We start from the raw sequence: 13,615 nt of genomic DNA on the forward strand, positions 1-13,615 counted from the left end.
AATGAATATACTTCTGAACTCTGTCTTATTCCTATCATTAAGTTGATATATACTATTGCACCATATACATCGATCTATATTTGGGTAATAAGTCTGCTGTGCAGACACTTTATTAAAGTTGAATTACTTTTCTTCAATTTGACAATGCTATGGAAAATATAAGATGCACTGTCTTGAGTAGGTTTTTTTGTACCCTTAGCTCCATCTTATTTATTTACTTTGAATAAGCCAATATGCTGGCTTAGCTGTCTAGAACTACAGTAGAATAGTGAATATGTACGGTATACAGTATATATATATATATATATATATATATATATATATATATATATTACCGTGGTCCCTCAACATACGATGGTAATCCGTTCCAAATGGACCATTGTTTGTTGAAACCATCGTATGTTGAGGGATCCGTGCAATGTAAAGTATAGGACAGTGGTCTGCAACCTGCGGACCTCCAGATGTTGCAAAACTACAACACCATGGCTGTCCGGGCATGCTGGGAGTTGTAGTTTTGCAACATCTGGAGGTCCGCAGGTTGAAGACCACTGGTAGAGGAAGTTGTACTCACCTGTCCCCGCCGCTCCGGACCGTCACCGCTCGTCACCGCTGCCCTGGATGTCGCCCTCCATCGCTGTCGCTGTGTCCCCGGGGTGTCCCCGACGCTCCGGTAAGGCCTCTGCTTCCCTGGCATCTTCTCTCTCCGTCGCCGACATCACGCCATTACGCACGCCGCTCCTATTGGATGACGGGGCGGCGTGCGCAGCGACGTGATGATGACGAAGGAGAGCGCCGACGATGCAGGGGATCCCGAAGAGGACACGCCGGAGCCCCGAGGACAGGTGGGTGATCGTCAGCGGACCACACGGGGCACCGTAAACTGCTATCCTATGGCAGCTGAAGCAGTCAGCGGTGCCGGATAGCCGTTTATGCGATGGCCCCGATATACAAAAGCATTATATGTTGATGCTGCCTTCAACATGCGAGGGCCTCTGAGAGGCCATCGTATGTTGAAATGATCGTATGTCGGGGCCATCGTAGGTCGAGGGGTTACTGTATATATATATAAATGTTTTTACAATATTACCATAGATTTTCACTATTTTAGTTGTCGAAAGCTACCGTATATATTTATCATTTTACTGATTTTATTTGTGTTATATTTTGTATATCTCCAATGTGCACTATGTAGTGGACTCAATTTAGACATATTGCTTGGTATTGTTTTACAGATTCATTCCCGAACCATGGTCCCCGTGTAGTGTTTCCTGTGGAATAGGCGTTCAACACAGAAGTGTGAAGTGCCAGGTGCTCTTGTCATTTGCACAAACTGTTGCGGATCTGCCAATAGACGAGTGTGAGGGTCCACAACCAGTCACTCAAAGAACATGTTATAGTGGGTCCTGCAATGGGGAAGCTGTTGAGTTTAACCCAGATGAAGAAGAGCTGGAGAATGGAGGTCTAAAGGATATTGATGAACTCTATGACTGGGAGTATGAAGGCTTCTCAGAGTGCTCTGAATCTTGTGGTGGAGGTAAGTGTCCCACCTTTTTTGTCTACAAAACTTCAACAGTATTATTGTTTTGGATTACACTGATGTACGTTTATCAAGATGTACAGAAACAGGCCCTCATTTACTAAGAGTAGAGTGTAGGTTTCTTTGTGGGTTTTAATTCCCTAAATTTTTTTCCCGTGGTATCTCCCTACATTTTCCTCTTTCCCTACACTTTGCTTTTCTTACACATGCTCTGATCTGTCTGGTTTTCCTCAGCTGAAATCCACCACATTTTCTGTGGAAACCTTAGTAAATATGTCAGGTTTTTGTGAAAATGTCGGGAACACGCCCTTTTCAGTGGCCATTGTTTTTCTCAGTAAAATAGAGAGTTAGTCAGGTTTTTTTCAATTCTAACGCAAATTCTAGCACAGACAGAATTTCTGGCTCAAAACCCAACAAAATATGTCTAGTTTGCAATGGTTAATGAGGGCCACAATGTATAGTTTATAGTTTGGCACCAATGAACTCTTCTGATGTCACAACCAATCGCTGTGAATACAAACATGCAAGCATAAGGTCAGGACATGTATAATCTTTATAGATGATTTTCATTAGTGTAAATGATTAAGCACTTATGGTCTATTGACCCTTAAGTCAAATATGGTATATATATATACAGTATTAATATATCTTGGCTTGTACATTATTTGTTTTGCAATGTTCAATAATTAAAGGGCAAACAAATGTGCAGAATTTCCAAACTGGAGTGACCTGTAGTGTTCTCTTCTAAAAGTCTAGGGCTATGACTACTTGGGAATTATGCCATGCTTTTCCTTGATAAGGATGTTTAACACTGTATGGGACTGTGTATGATTTGTAACAACTTATGTATATGTATGTTGAGTAATGGAGGTTTGATAAGATTGACCTTAGTTTTTTGTGGTTAGGAAAACAAACATTTCTCTGTGGAGTCTTTTTGCGTCCCCGGGAAGTGAGGTGCCAAGTGCTTTTATTATTCATCAGGCACTATTTTCTGGCACATGAATGCGTTTTATTCAGGTTCCAAGTTCTTATATAAATGTTTTTCCATAAGCACATGTGTGTAACTCGCAATATGTGATTTATCAGCTTTCTTGGTGAGAAGTAAGACCTTCCGAGAATCAGAGAAATTATGTGACACCGTCTTGTTTACATGCAAGTAGTAGACATGCCCAGGTAGCCCAAAGCAAGGCTAAATATTGTGTTCTATTGTATGGTGGATTTCTTCCATTTCTTAATTTTTGATTTTCATTCTATAAAATGGTTACAAACTAAGACTTTGGGCTATATTAACATCTTGTATCACCAGGGTTAAGAAATGTTATTTAGAACAAGATTTTATAATTGGAGAACAGGATTGAAGTGTGTTTCTGAGTTGAATCAGTATTCTGGAGTTCAGATGAAAAACTTTAAAGAAGGCCACTGGACACTACACACAAAATAGATGCATAACACTAAGCCTACACCCTAAACATGTACAATTACCTTTTTAACAGACGCTTGCTCCCAATACTCTTCTCAGTGCAGCAGAAGTAGACATTACATCTACTTGAGTCATCCTCAACCTGTATTCCCCCGATTGCTAAAAAAACAAGTCTCCGCACTCTTGTACAGTTTACATTGAGCCCCATCACTGCTGTGCCTCTCACATTACCCTATTTTTCGCCGTATAAGACACACTTTTTCTTCCCCAAAACTGGGGGGGGGGGGAAGTTAAGCTTAAATTATTTACTCGATTACCATAGATGGTCTATCCTTCTCATAGAATATGATTATTGGATGTCCAACCACCAACATTCCTATTCTGCCATTTTGGAAATCATTACGGCTTTTTCTAGGAAGCACAAATAATAGTCCGGTTGTCGTCTGCATGAACATAATGTTGTCCAGTGCAAAGTAGCATAGATGGCCATAGTACAGGACAGCTGTATTTTAAAGGGGTACTCCGGTGCTTAGACATCTTATCCCCTATCCAAAGGATAGGGGATAAGATGCCTGATCGCGGGAGTCCCAGGGTCTTGTACGCAGCACCCCGTTTGTAATCAGTCCCCGGAGCGTGTTCATTCCGGGTCTGATTACCGGCAACCACACGGCCAGCGGCATGTGACATCACGCCTCCGCCCCCGTGTAACATCACGCTCCGCCCCTCAATGCAAGCCTACGGGAGGGGGTGTGATAGCTGTAACGCCCCCTCCCGTAGGCTTGCATTGAGGGGCGGAGCATGATGTCACACGGGGGCGGAGGCATGACGTCAGACGCCATCGGCTCTGTGGTCGCCGGTAATCAGACCCGGAGCGAACGCGCTCCGGGGACTGATTATAAACGGGGTGCCGCTTGCAAGATCACAGGGGTCCCCAGCGGCGGGACTCCCGCGATCAGGCATCTTATCCCCTATCCTTTGGATAGGGGATAAGATGTCCAAGCACCGGAGAACCCCTTTAACCTACACCCAGACTTAGAAATTGGCCTTATATTACTATAGGATCAACTTCCTCTTTGTCTTCCAAAAGAGGTTCCTGTATCATTTAGGGAAGAAGTAACTACTTTTCCCAGAAGAAATATCAATGTCTATAACATTTCTGTTGTTGGACCCTTTTAAAATTCACTTTTTATGAGTTTTCTTTGAAGTAATGTTTTAAGAGAGTGATGATTTTTACCTCTTCCTTACTTTTATGAAGCCCAATATCTTGCAAAGAATGGAATTACCATTCCTAGCTGCAGACTATATTCACATGTGCGTAAGTGTGAATATATTGGCTAAGCTCTGGCACTGATGTTGGGGATTCAGTAAAAAAACACCTTTTACTTGGTTTTGGATGAGTGACTTTTATATCCCCATAGAATCTTCTGACTCTGCCGAGGCACAGTAGCTTGCACTCCCTTACAAAGCCCTTCCATCCTATGGCGCTGGCTCTCAAGGAACTGTAAACATTCTGTAGTTGTAAAAGTGTGTTATAAGCAGGTGGTTCCACGTGGTGCATATGGCAAAATACAAAAAAAACACATATGAGTTCCAAAATGTTTATTTTATATGGACAGCTGGATGCCATGCCTGTAACCTCATTTAACACGTTTCACTCAATCTACATTGTTGCTGAACTGGAACAGGTCACTTCCAGTAATAATATGAGCGCTGCTGTTTTCTTAGGAGCCTCAGTTCCTCAGGAATTAAAAGTAAACTGCAGTATGTTTGTAATTTTCTAAATTGTTAAGGAATGAAGTCAACCAGAGTGTAGTTTGTACGCCTAATATTAGGAGTATTTTATATTACCTTTCCTTTATTTTTTCTAGCCTACCCTACGTTTCAGCAGAACCTTTCCAGCATGGTTCCTTTTTTTTATTTTTTTTTCCAAGCATTACTGCTTCCCATTATAGCTGCCTCATATTTTTGTAGACATTTTATTAGAAAGTGGTGTTTTATTACTAGACTCATTTCAACTGCGTAAACTTACAACACTAATACAATTTTTATTTTGTGCTCAATGGCAAATCCCTTTTCCTCTTTGAAATGTCACCTGTTTTTATGATACAAATTTTGTTATTTTCTTTTTTCTTTAGAGGTATAAATGTATTTGCGAAATTAAAGCATAACTCCGATGAGTGCAGCAGCAAAAGATCTGTTTTAATCTCCTGGCAACCCAAGACTACAGTGATCTGTATACAGATTTGTCTAAAGCCCCATGCAAGTCTATGGGACTTCTGGCAAATCCTTATCCTGATCACTGTAGTCTCAGGGTCTATTCACACGTACAGTATTCTGTGCAGATTTGATGCGCAGGATTTCAAGCTGTGTTCAGTTTACATTGAAATCTGCATAAGAAAATCCTGCGCATCAAATCTGCACAGAATACTGTACGTGTGAATAGACCATCAGGCTACAAAGTTGCCGGAAGATTTAAACAGGTAGCCTGCCACAACACTGTCATCGGAGTTATTCTTTAAAGGGATTATCAAGGGATAGAAAAACAGAGCTAATTTCTTTTTTTTCTAAAAACACTCCCCGTCTGTTGCCAGGTTGGGTACGGTTCTGCAGGTCGTTCCAATGAAGTGAATGGAGCCAAGTTGTAATGCCACACACAACCTGGGGACAGATGTGGAGCTGTTTTTAAAAGAAATTAGTTCTGTTTTTCTATTCCTGGATAACCTCTTTAATTTCCCAAATACATTTATACATCTAAAGAAAAAGAAAAAAAAAGGAATAACAACATTTGGATTATGCTTTACACTTTAAAGGGGTACTCCTCTGGAAACCATTTTTTTTTTTTTTTAATCAACTGGTGCCAGAAAGTTAAACAGATTTGTAAATTACGTCTATTTAAAAATCTTAATCCTTCTAGTACTTATCAGCTTCTATTTGCTCCACAGGAAGTTATTTTCTTTTTGAATTTCCTTTTCAGTCTGACCACAGTACTCTCTGCTGACTCCTCTGTCCATGTCCATTTTAGGAACTGTCTGGAGCAGGAGAGGTTTGCTACGGGGATTTGCTCCTACTGGAAATTCAAAAAGAAAAGAACTTCCTGTGGAGCAAATAGAAGCTAATAAGCACTAGAAGGATTAAGATTTTTTTAAATTGAAGTAATTTACAAATCTGTTTAACTTTCTGGCAACAGCTGATTTAAAAAAAATAAAGTTTTCCAGGGGAGTACCCCTTTAACTGTAAGTATGAGAATGTGTGCTGGGGGAGATGGCGCTCAAGCATATCAAGTATATTACATAATTTTCATATCGCTTATGCTGTTAGCTTTCTAAGAAAAATATAGATTGTGAAAGGTAATCTGTCATCACTCAACTAACCTGTCTGTACCAACAATGCAGGTGACACTGATGACAAATTTCCTTTAAAGGGGTATTCTAGGATTTTTGGTTCTTTAAATGTAAGACAGGTGCATCAAATTTAGTCTGTTTACTAATATAGTTCACTTACCTGTGTTTGATGGCTGGTCTCAAATTTCTTTGTCTTTCTTTTCCCTGGAACTTAATTTTCTGCAGCCTGAGTGTTGTCTTGGACCTTTCCCAGCTTGCTTTGCTGCTTGAGACAATACATCACAAGTCAGGGAGTTAGTGAACCCTAACTGTGCCTAAAACCGCTGTCCCTTCCTATTGCCCATTCACCCTATGCGACAGATTGACAACCACGTAGACAGTCCTGTACTGTGGTAAAGTGCATGGGCGTCAAGTAAAAAAACGGAACAGTACATGTCGGGGAACAAGTCAGGAATAGAACAAAAATGGCACAAAGCAACAAACAGATATTTAAAGACAGGATATAGCATACTAACATACAGTTCAGAAACCAGAATCAAGATTAAGGGCAGATATGATAATATAACCACTAAAGGACCACAGTTTTTTTTTTTTTTTTTGCACTTTCGTATTTTCCACCTTACCTTCCAAAAATCATAACGCTTTCAATTTTCCACCTACAGACCCATATAAGGGCTTGTTTTTTGTGCCACTAATTGTAATTGTACTTTGTAATTACCGTATTTATCGGGGTATACCACGCACCGGCCTATAACACGCACCCTCATTTTACCAAGGATATTTGGGTAAAAAAAGTTTTTTACCCAAATATCCATGGTAAAATGAGGGTGCGTGTGTGCGCGTGTATACCCCGATACATCCCCAGGAAAGGCACGGGGAGAGAGGCCGTCGCTGCCCGCTTCTCTCCCCCTGCCTTTCCTGGGGTCTAGAGCCGTGCTGCCGGCCCTTCTCTCCCCCTGGCTATTGGCGCCGCTGCCCATTCTGTCCCCCTGACTATCGGTACCGGCGCCCCATTGCCGGCGCCGATAGCCAGGGGGAGAGAAGCGGCGCCGACAGCCAGGGGGAGAGAAGGGGCACCGCTGCCCCGTTGCCTCCCCCCATCCCCGGTGGCATAATTACCTGGGTCGGGTCTGTGCTGCTGCAGGCCTCCGGCGTGCGTCCCCTGCGTCGTTGCTATGCACGGCGCGGCGCACTGACGTCATGCACCGTGCAACGCATAGCAACGACGCCGGGGACGCACGCCAGAGGCCTGCAGCAGCGCGGACCCGACCCAGGTAATTATGCCACCGAGGATGGGGGGAGGCAACGGGGCAGCGGCGCCGGCAATGGGTGCCGCTGCCCCTTCTCTCCCCCTGGCTATCGGCGCCGGTAACGATAGTCAGGGGGACAGAACGGGCAGCGGCGCCGATAGCCAGGGGGTGAGAAGGGCCGGCAGCAGGGCTCTAGACCCCAGGGAAGGCAGGGGGAGAGAAGCGGGCAGCGACAGCCTCTCTCCCCCTGCCTTTCCTGGGGCGGTATCGGCGTATAACACACACATAGACTTTAGGCAAAAAATTTTAGCCTAAAAAGTGCGTGTTATATGCCGATAAATACGGTACATCAATCATTTCAAGACAAAATTTACAGCAACCCCCCCAAAAAATCTTTGTGGGTCAAAATTGGAAAAAAAAATGCCCTTTTGTAAATTTTAGGGGGTTTTCGATTCTACACAGTGCAATTTTCAGTAAAAATGACACCTTACCTTTATTCTGTAGGTCCATACGATTAAAATGATACCCCGCTTTTATTTTGTTTAACTTTAAAAAAAAATGATAACTATTTGTACGAAAATTTGCATGTTTAAAATGTCCTCCTCTGATCCCTATAACTTTTAAAATTTTCCGTATACGTGGCTGTATGAGGGCATATTTTTGCGCCATGGTCTGCAGGTTATATTGTTACCATTTTTGTTTTGATGGGACTTTTTGATCGCTTGCTATACATTTTTTTAGGGTATACAAAGTGACAAAAATTAGCAATTTTGAAATTTTAATTTTTTTTAAGTGTATGCCAGTGATCATGTGGTTTAATTAACATAATATTTTTACAGTTTGCACATTTACACACGCAGTGGTACCACATGTTTGTTTATTTTTGTTTTTAAAAAAAACGTTTAACTTTTTTTTTTTACACAACTTTTTAGTTCCCATAGGGCACTATTACATGCAATCCGTAGATTGCATACACTGAACAATGCTATGCCATAGCATAGTATTGCTTATCATTATTGGGGCTCGACTGCTCCAGCCTGCTGAGGCTGACTGGAGCATGAGAGGGACAGATCGGACAGGTAAAAACCCTCCCGCTGTCCTCTTAGCTGTTCGGCACACCACGATTTCACTGCAGTGGTCCCAAACAGCCCGTTGAGCTAGCCGGCATGACTTTTATCCCATTTTAGATGCCGCAATCAACTATGATTGCAGTGTCTAATGGATTAATACCAGACATCAGCCCAATCGGCGAGGTCCGGCATTTCCATCTTCCTCCCTTCCACACATCAGCCACCTCACCCATTGAAACATAAATGAGCTGCATCCATTCAAATCAGTGTGGTTTTCAATCAGGGAGCCTACAGCTGTTGCAGATTGATCTCTCTCCCACCAAGCGATCCTTCCACTCATTGAAGCAGACAGGTTCCCTGTCTTCAGGTCTCGGCCGCATTGCAAGCTGGGAAAAATCTGAGACAACAGTTATTTTGTATGCGCGTAAAAATAAATATTGGAGTGAAAATCACAGAAGAATTGTGAGAAAACCATCACACACAGGTACAGACACTATATTATGAACTACACTAACTTTACAGCCCCTGTAGCATAGTCAAATAAAAAAAAAATCCTGGAATACCCCTTTGATACTGTCGCACATTAAAATCTGGCGCATGCATAAATCTGGTGCAATGAAAATTCTGTCGCAGTACGACAGATTTTTTAAATATAAACCAGGAAATGACAAAAAAATAATAATAATTTGTGAAAATATACAGTGGTCCCTCAACATACGATGGTTATTCGTTCCAAATGAACCATCGTTTGTTGAAACCATCGTATGTTGAGGGATCCGTGCAATGTTAAATATAGGAAGATATACTCACTTGTCCCCTCCGCTCCGGACCATGACCGCTGCCCTTGATGTCGCCGTCCATCGCTGTCGCCGCGTCCCCGTGGCGTCCCCGACGCTCCAGACCGTCTCCGCTGACCAGGATCATCGTTCCTTATCGCCGTCAACACGTCGCTACGCATGCCGCTCCTATTGGATGATGGGACGGCGTGTGCGGCAACGTGATGACGACGATGGAGAGCGACGGCGATGCAGGGGATCCAGAAGAGGACGGTCCGGAGCGTCGGGGACAGGTAAGAGACCATCACTGGAGCACACAGGGCACCGTAAACGGCTATCCGGCAGCAGCTGAAGCAGTCTGCGTTGCCGGATAGCCGTTTATGCAATCGTAGGTCGGGGGGTCACTGTATATTTATAGGAATATACTCTGCTCAAAAAAATAAAGGGAACACTTAGATAACACATCCTAGATCTGAATGAATGAACTAATCGTATTAAATACTTTCGTCTTAACATAGTTGAATTTGCTGATGACAAAATCACACAAAAATTATCAATGGAAATCAAATTTATCAACCCAGGAAGGTCTAGATATGGAGTCACACTCAAAATCAAAGTGGAAAACTACACTACAGGCTGATCCAACTTTGATGTAATGTCCTTAAAACAAGTCAAAATGAGGCTCAGTAGTGTGTGTGATCTCCCTACAACCCCTGGGCATGCTCCTGATGAGGTGGCAGATGGTCTCCTGAGGGATGTCCTCCCAGTCCTGGACTAAAGCATCTGCCAACTCCTGGACAGTCTGTGGTGCAATGTGGCGTGGATGAAGCAAGACATGATGTCCCAATCAGATTCAGGTTTGGGGAACGAGCGGGCCAGTCCATAGCATCAATGCCTTCCTCCTACTGACACTCCATCCACAGGAGGTCTAGCTTTGTATTGCATTAGGAGGAACCCATGGCCAACCGCAGCAGCCTATGGTCTCACAAGGGGTCTGAGGATCTCATCTCGGTACCTAATGGCAGTCAGGCTACATCTGGCAAGCACATAGAGGGCTGTGTGGCCCCCCCAAAGAAATGCCACCTCACTCCATTACTGACCCACTGCCAAACCGGTCATGCTGGAGGATGTTGTAGGCAGCAGAACTCTTTAAATCAATGAACTGCAGCGGCTTTTGCCAGGCCAGAGACCGCCGCCACCGCTCGCTTCTCTCCCCCTGTCTGTCCTGGGGTCCTGAGTCTAACCACAACAGCTGCCCCATCGCCTCCCCCATCCCTGGTTTTTATAATTACCTGTTCCCAGGGACCGCGATGCTTCTGGCTCCGGCAGCGTCCTGCGCTGTCACTGGGCGCACTGACGGTGACGTCGCGTTGGGGACGTCACTCGTCATTGCGCAGCCCAGCGCACAGCAACAACGCAGGAGCCAGAAGTAGCGCAGACCCCAGGAACAGGGCGGCTGCAGGAGTACGTGGGCAGAGGATGGGGGGAGGCGATGGGGCAGCGGCGGCGGTATGTGGGCAGAGGATGGAGGGAGGCAATGGGCAGGTGCGGCGGTATGTTGCCAGAGGATGGGGAGGCAATGGGGCAGCGGCGGCGATGGTCGTCTCTGGCCGGGGAGCGGGGCATTATCGGCATACCGATAATGTCCAAAATCGTGAATATATACAGATAATATCAGCCAAACCGATAATCGGTCGATCCCTAGTGTTCACCACCTGCAGAACAACTCCTTTATTGGGGGCGTCTTGCTAATTGCTTATAATTTCCACCTGTTGTCTGTTCCATTTGCACAACAGCATGTGAAATTGATTGTCAATCAGTGTTGCTTCCTGAGTGGACAGTGTGATTTCACAGAAGTGTGATTGACTTGGAGTTACATTGTGTTGTTTAAGTGTTCCCTTTATTTTTTTGAGCAGTGTATAACTATATATACATATATATATATATATATATAGAGAGAGAGAGAGAGAGAGAGAGAGAGAGAGAGAGAGAGATAGTGGGGCAAAAAAAGTATTTAGTCAGCCACCAATTGTGCAAGTTCTCCTACTTAAAAAGATGAGCGAGGCCTGTAATATTCATCATAGGTATACCTTAACTATGAGAGACACAATGAGAAAAAAATCCATAAAATCACATTGTCTGATTTTTTAAGAATTTATTTGAAAATTATGATGGAAAATAAGTATTTAGTCACCTACAAACAAGCAAAATTTCTGGCTCTCACAGACCTGTAACTTCTTCTTTAAGAGTCTCCTCTGTCCTCCACTCATTACCTGTATTAATGGCACCTGTTTGAAATATCACCACATCCCTTCCATAGAAGTCATAGTGAATAAATTAAACACAACATAGTCTTATGAAAAAATCTTATCTCTGGGCTCCAGAAGGTGGAACCTGTGTATTTATTCCACCTATTGTAGAGACATTTAGTGAAGGAGGGTTACCCCCTATCTGAGTTCCATTTACTATATGAAACGTGTATTGCAACTCGGGGTAATAGGCCTTCACAGATTGTATATGACCCCTTGTCACGATTCGGCTACGGGTTGTGGATCCGCTGTGTCAGCGAGGGATTGGCGTGGACCGTGCTAGTGGACCGGTTCTAAGAGGCTACTGGTTTTCACCAGAGCCCGCCGCAAAGCGGGATGGTCTTGCTGCGGCAGTAGCAACCAGGTCGTATCCACTAGCAAAGGCTCAACCTCGCTGACTGCTGAGAAGGCGTGGGACAGAAGGACTAGGCAGAGGCAAGGTCAGACGTAGCAGAAGGTCGGGGGCAGGCGGCAAGGTTCGTAGTCAGGATGGATAGCAGAAGTTCAGGTACACAGGCTTTGGACACACTAAACGCTTTCACTGGCACAAGGCAACAAGATCCGGCAAGGGAGTGCAAGGGAGGAGATCAGATATAGCCAGGGAGCAGATGGAAGCCAATTAAGCTAATTGGGCCAGGCACCAATCATTGGTGCACTGGCCCTTTAAGTCTCAGAGAGCTGGCGCGCGCGCGCCCTAGAGAGCGGAGCCGCGCACGCCAGCACAAGACAGCAGGGGACCGGGACGGGTAAGTGACCTGGGATGCGACTCGCGAGCGGGCGCGTCCCGCTGTGCGAATCGCATCCCCGACGGCCATGACAGTGCAGCGCTCCCGGTCAGCGGGACTGACCGGGGCGCTGCAGGGAGAAAGACGCCGTGAGCGCTCCGGGGAGGAACGGGGACCCGGAGCGCTAGGCGTAACACCCCTGTTATATATGCACAATTCCAGAATGTAGATGGGAAAGACTAGTTCTAGTTTGCTACTCTAAGTCTTTACATAGTGAACTCTCAAGATCATATGATGTATTTATGCTTTATGACTGCTGTCAGGTGTATTATGTTTTGTTTCTTTTCCTTTGATGTTCTTTGCGCTATGTTGGCGCCTGTTGTATATTTTCACTGACAACAAAAATCTCAATAAAAACTTATTGAAAGTAATGGCACCTGTTTGAACTTGTTATCAGTATAAAGGTCACCTGTCCACAACCTCAAACAGTCACCCTCCAAACTCCACTATGGCCAAGACCAAAGAGCTGTCGAAGGACACCAGAAACAAAATTGTAGACCTGCACCAGCCTGGGAAGACTGAATATGCAATAGGCAAGCAGCTTGGTGTGAAGAAATCAACTGTGGGAGCAGTTATTAGAAAACGGAAGACATACAAGACACTGATAATCTTCCTCAATCTGGGGCTCCACGCAAGAACTCACCCCGTGGTGTTAAAATGATCACAAGAACGGTGAGCAAAATTCCACAACCATGGGGGGGACCTAGTGAATTACCTGCAGAGAGCTGGGACCAAAGTAGCAAAGGCTACCATCAGTAACACACTATACCGCCAGGTACTCAAATCATGCAGTGCCAGGAGGTTCCCCCTGCTTAAGCCAGTACATGTCCGGGCCCGTCTGAAGTTTGCTAGAGAGCATTTGGATGATCCAAAAGAGTATTGGGAGAATGTCATATGGTCAGATGAATCCAAAGTAGAAGTTTTTGGTAAAAACTCAACTCGTCGTGTTTGGAGGAGAAAGAATACTGAGCTGCATCCAAGGAACACCATACCTACTGTGAAGCATGGGGGTGGAAACATCATGCTTTGGTGCTGTTTTTCTGCTAAGAGACCAGAACAACTGATCCATGTAGGGGAAAGAATGAATGGCGCCATGTATCGTGAGATTTTAAAGATAAAATATGGCT

At 44.3% G+C, this 13,615-nt stretch overlaps 1 protein-coding gene across 3 annotated transcripts in view; it reads left to right on the forward strand.

The window, feature by feature from the left end:
• ADAMTSL1 (ADAMTS like 1) overlaps positions 1 to 13,615 on the forward strand; it is a 956,942-nt gene that overhangs the window by 818,854 nt on the left and 124,473 nt on the right. For all 3 annotated transcript variants that reach the window (XM_056519753.1, XM_056519743.1, XM_056519759.1), the window contains one exon: positions 1,233 to 1,534. In XM_056519753.1, coding sequence (XP_056375728.1) covers positions 1,233 to 1,534 — 302 coding nt within the window. The remainder of the gene's footprint in view (positions 1 to 1,232; positions 1,535 to 13,615) is intronic.

Source organism: Hyla sarda, chromosome 1 (genome assembly GCF_029499605.1).
Source record: "Hyla sarda isolate aHylSar1 chromosome 1, aHylSar1.hap1, whole genome shotgun sequence".
NCBI classification, from domain to species: domain Eukaryota; kingdom Metazoa; phylum Chordata; class Amphibia; order Anura; family Hylidae; genus Hyla; species Hyla sarda.